At 26.6% G+C, this 5460-nt stretch overlaps 1 protein-coding gene across 1 annotated transcript in view; it reads left to right on the top strand.

Moving 5' to 3' along the window:
• The window catches only part of LOC105288587 (fibrocystin-like), a 301050-nt gene that overhangs the window by 168614 nt on the left and 126976 nt on the right, over nucleotides 1-5460 (top strand). The window contains exon 19 of the mRNA XM_023527696.1: nucleotides 736-823. Within this exon, the coding sequence (XP_023383464.1) occupies nucleotides 736-823 (88 nt within the window). The remainder of the gene's footprint in view (nucleotides 1-735; nucleotides 824-5460) is intronic.

The raw sequence follows: 5460 nt of genomic DNA, 5'->3' as shown, positions 1-5460 counted from the left end.
AAAAATCCATGCATTAGGAGTGCATGATCATGATTTTGTTACTGCTTGGGTTCACATCCAATACATTTTTAGACCACTAGAATATGAGGAATTGTGCTTCACATGATTTTAAATGGTAGTAAAACATGTAAGTGGAAAGACCTGAAGGAATAAAACTGGACTGCATCAAGCATGTTTCTGGTAAGACTTTAATTCAAGAATCTGAAATAAATTATATTTAGAAACAAAGGAGCTAGAGATCTATCCTTTGATACTGTAATACAAAATATATATATATATGAGGTCCAACCACTGAAAACAAAGCTAATAGCACCGAATCTCTTTCCTCAGGAAATAAAATTACCCTTGCTTTTTGAAAAATCTAACGTATAATATAAAATATCAAAACCAGTTAACTTCCAACAGAATTGCCAATGGTTTGGAGTCACTTGATGGTAGAAATCTAACTAGTTAACTGTTAGAGTTGTCTTTTTCCTAGCTTTTAGATTACTAGATGCGATGTAACATTCATTTTTCTATAGCTTTTGAGAGAATAAGTTTCATAGCCATATGAGATATATTTGACCTGCCGAAAATAGAATGCTTAAATTTTGTTTTTCTGATAAGGTAGATATCTTTATATACAGTTTCTATATCACATATTTTGCAATATATCCTCTCTAATGAGTTTTGCTCATGTGTCCCTAATTCCTCTGAAGGATTTTCGTATCCACCTGTTGCTCCTTTTATTTTCAGGGGTTTATGGGAAAGTTCTGCTTCACAGTGCTTATCCTAAGAAACCCTGGACACATCTTGGAGCTGACATTGCCTCAGGCAATGAGAGGTAAGGAATAATAGAAAGTTAAGGATATATTTTTTGTTTAATTTGCTTTTGCTTGATGTTTGGTTAAATATAAAAATAAATTTAGATTAAGACTTATAATTCAAGGATGGATAAATGGAAAAATAAAGGACCAGAAGGTATTTTTAAAGTCTCTAAAACATAGTAGAAGAAGAATAAAACAAGTAAAAGGCAAGGGAGGAATATAATTTATTTTAGGAGTAAATTTTAGATAATACATTTATTGCTCTCAATAAATCTTTAAAAATATTAATTCTATGAGATAATAGATGAACTATAAGGTGAGACCATAATAGTCTGAGTTGAAATGATAGCTGGTTAAGAGATAGATGAAAATAAAATAGAAGTGAGGTGAAGCATATGAAGAATCTTATGAAATTTAAAAGGCAGTAACAGATTTAATAATGCATCAGAGGCAGTAAAGAATGACCTCATCACTGCCTCAAACTGAATATGGAGGTAATATGAAGAACAAACTGATGGAATCTACCTGAAAGCAGAAGACAAGATCAGTAAATAAAATAATAAAAGAGAAGGTATTAGAAAAAGAGAACAGAAATTAGAAAGTATATACAGGTAATTTTTTTTTTATAAGAGTCCAGAATAACTAAAACAGAAAGAATAATGAAAACTATAACTAAAATACACATAGCAAACCTGGGAGTACTTAAACTTTATTTGAACAGATCAATATCAACAACAATGGTTACTGTGTATCTTCACAACATAGGCAAAAAAAACAAAGTGATAAAATAAAAAAAAAACAGAAGGGGATACAAAGCTTGCTTTACAATTTTTTATATTATTAAATATAGAAAGATAGTGGTGCAATATCTATTTATTTAAGGAAAAAAGATTTTGATTAAAGAATTGGACATCCTGCTAAGATGTTGTTCATATGTAAAAGCAAACAAAAGATATCTTTGCTTTGAAAGAATTTTTTAAAATGTAAAGAAGTTTTCTAATATAGAGATTAAAATGAATCTAAAATTAAAGAATAATATAAAGGTATATAAAATATATATTAAAGATAAGCACTGAAATAAATTAAATGTAATATTATAAATATGGTTATTAAAAAAAGACAAATTCTAATTGTTTCTGTAAAGGAAACTACATAAAATTTGAAAAGTTAATATATTGGTCAGGGTTTTGTATATATAAAATATATATAACTAGTAGGCTGTGTGTGTGTGTGTGTGTGTGTGTGTGTGTGTGTGTGTAATATTGGTTATATATAGTATATAGTACATAAAAAGGGATGCATTTCAAGGAATTGGCTTACATACTTATAAGGGTTGGTGAATTCAAAATTTGCAGAGCAAGTCATCAGGCTGTGAAGTCTTAAGCAGGATATGATGCTACAGTCTTGATGTAGAATTTCTTCTTTCATGAACTTCTACGTTGCTTTTAAGGCCTTGAAACTGATTAAACAGACCTACCAACATTATTGAGGATAATCTCCTTTGCTTAAAGTTAACTGATTGTAGATGTTAACCATATTTGCAAAATACCTTTGCAGCAATGCCTATGTTAATGTTTGAATGAATACTAACTGGATACTGTAGCTTACCCAAATTGACACATAAACTAACCAACGATCACAGTTAAGAATTCTCAGATAAAAATCTTGGTTTAAAATCTGGAAATATAGCCATAGAAAACTGGAGATGGGACATAAGCATACCATGGGAAGTAAATATAACTGCTTGTTCTAGCAGAATTTAAAAGAGGACATGTACCTTTCAAAAAAAAAGAAAGATGGAAACCGTAAAGCAAATAACAAAATATAAAAAGAGAAAAATATGAAGTGGTAAGAGAACCAAAGCAACAAAAAAGTCATACAAAGGCAAAAGGAGTAATAAATAACGAATTTTCCAGTTATAAGAAAAATACATATTTGTTAAAAAGGACACTATTTAGAAAAAAAATTGGATAATAGATCAAAATATATTCATAACTTTTTTTTTGTAACAGAGGAAAACTTAAAACAAATCCAGAAAAAAATTAACTAAATGTTGGATTAAATGAATCTTAAAATAAAAACAAAACAAAAACAGGAGCCTCAAAATTATTCACAAGAAAAATAAAAATCAAATGAAATATATAAACTTGATCAAACAAATACATTTTATATCTGCAGTGAGACCTCAATACCAGGAAATTTTTACACCAGATAACATAATATAGAAATATATAAAGTAAGTCCCTAAGTAACATAAGGAGAAATTGACAGAAACAAAAATAGTAATGGAAGACATTCACATACTTCTTTCAGTTTTAATCTTTAAATTACATTAAAAAGATAAAGAAATTATGAAGAATATTAATAATATAATAAAGGCAACTTGATTTTTGTATGTACATTTTAATAAACAGAAATAATATAGACTATGATCACAATAAAATAAAGATTAAAATAATAGCTTAAAATCTTAATCTCCTGCAAGATGGGGAAAAAAAGGAAAAGAAAAACTTTTTCTAACTAACTTTTGTATCAAAGAGAAGGTCAAAACTTTATCAATAGAATACTCAGGAAGAAACAATATTGAGAGTATTAAAGGAGATGACTAAACATGCCATCACATTAAATGTTTTAAAAAAGTACAATAATATTAAGGAAGTACAGAAATAAAGAATCTAAACTGTCAATATGAGAAACCAGAAATAAAATAACTAATAAATCTAATGAAATCAGGTGGTGCAAGACAAAGGCAAAAATTAATGAATTAGAAAGTAGGAAATTAGTAGACTTAAATTTTTTTTAGAAATACTGGTTTAATCTCTAATATTTTAATCATATAAAAATATGTAAAATAGAAATGAAAATTCAAATATAACAGATAACAAATAAATTAAAATCATTACATAAAAATGTGCATATCTATATAGTGTCATTTTGAAATTTAAAAATTATATATAGAAATATAAATTATAATTGGCTAAAGAAAAATAAAACTGAAAGATCCAATAATAGCAAGACATATAGTTATCAAAGATTTATTTCAAAGAATACATTTGGTTCAAATAAATGTATGACATGTTCTTTCAATCATTCAGCTATCACTTTTTATGTTGTATAATCTATTCACAGCACAGGAAAAGCTTTCCAATTACTTTTAGGAAGCATACGTAAAATAATTTTTGAAACAGCTGTTAAAGAACTCAAAAAACAAAAACTGAAGCAACATCCAAATATAAATAAAATGCAAAAATCCTAAATAAAACAGCAACAAATGAATATCCAGTAATTTATTAGAATAAAATAAATAATGACTGTGGGTCTTATTCAAGTAAAGAGAGATAGTTCAAAATAAACTAATTCATTAATATAAATGATCTAAACAATAGGTATAAGGATTACAAACATAATTAATTTGGTACAAAACAGAAATGCAGTTAATAAAATTCAGCTTGCATTCTTGGAATAAATAGTAAATTTGGACCACAAGGATACTTCCTTTAAATCAATGTTTCTTAATATGGTTGTTTAGCCATTAGTTGAAAAAGCACTGCTTTAAGTAGTAATACAAAATCCATCTGAAACAAGCAACTTTGTATTTTTATGGAAAAACTGACATTAAAAATTACTGTGTATTACAACAATCATTAAATCTTGTTATTAAACTTTTAGCCAATGTGTTATGTCAAGAAAAATGCATTCATTTAACTATTGAAAGGAATATAAACTGTCATTTTTTTGTATATTATATACATTTTGTCCTAGAAAACTAGAGAACCATCTGAAAAACTATCAGTTGCATTCAGTAAATGCACAAATGAATAGCTTTTTAATATGTGAGCAATAAAGTTTTAAATTATGAGAAACCCTATTTAAAATTTTGATTTGAAATACTAAGAATAAACAAGAAAAATTATAGGAGCTATAAACGCAAAACTATAAAACACTAGTAAAAGGTGTAAAAAATTAGAATAAATGGTGATGTGTAACGTAAATAGAAAGGCTCAATATTTTAAAGATGTCAAATCTAATGCAACTTTAATCACAAGCCAAATATATACATTTGGAATCTGACTCATTAATTCTTAACCTATTGGAATAATAAACACTTGAAGATAACCAAACATTACCAGTTATTTTTTAAAAAATATATCTTTAATGTGAATAATTATTGTTATTGATACCAGAACAGAAGACAATAGACCAAGCTAAGTATTATTACCTGGAATTTGAATATTAGCATTTCAATTTAGTTGAAAACTTGCACTGAAATAATTGATCAATGCTTTGAAAAAATATAAAAGTAAATTTTCACTTTATGCTTTCCTTTAAAATAAATGATAGATGGATTAAACAATTAAATATAAAAACAAAACCATAAAATTATTTAAAGAACCATTAAATATTATGTAATATTAAACTAGAGAATACCTGTCCAATTATAACAAGAAATACAAACATAAAAGCAAGAAATAATAGATTTGATAACATAAAAAATCAATATTTCTGCATATCAATTATAAAATGTAAAGGTAGTTTATAAACTAGAAAATATTTGAATATGTAATAATGCATATGGAGGGCTAGTATTTTTTTATATGTAAGTACTCTTAGGAGTTAAAAGAAAACAGTATGAACATACCAGAAGAATAATTGC

The sequence above is a fragment of the Pteropus vampyrus genome, unplaced genomic scaffold (assembly GCF_000151845.1).
Source record: "Pteropus vampyrus isolate Shadow unplaced genomic scaffold, Pvam_2.0 Scaffold18, whole genome shotgun sequence".
NCBI lineage: Eukaryota > Metazoa > Chordata > Mammalia > Chiroptera > Pteropodidae > Pteropus > Pteropus vampyrus.
Note: the sequence above shows the minus strand (reverse complement) of the source record. Positions and strands in the feature narration are given on the sequence as shown.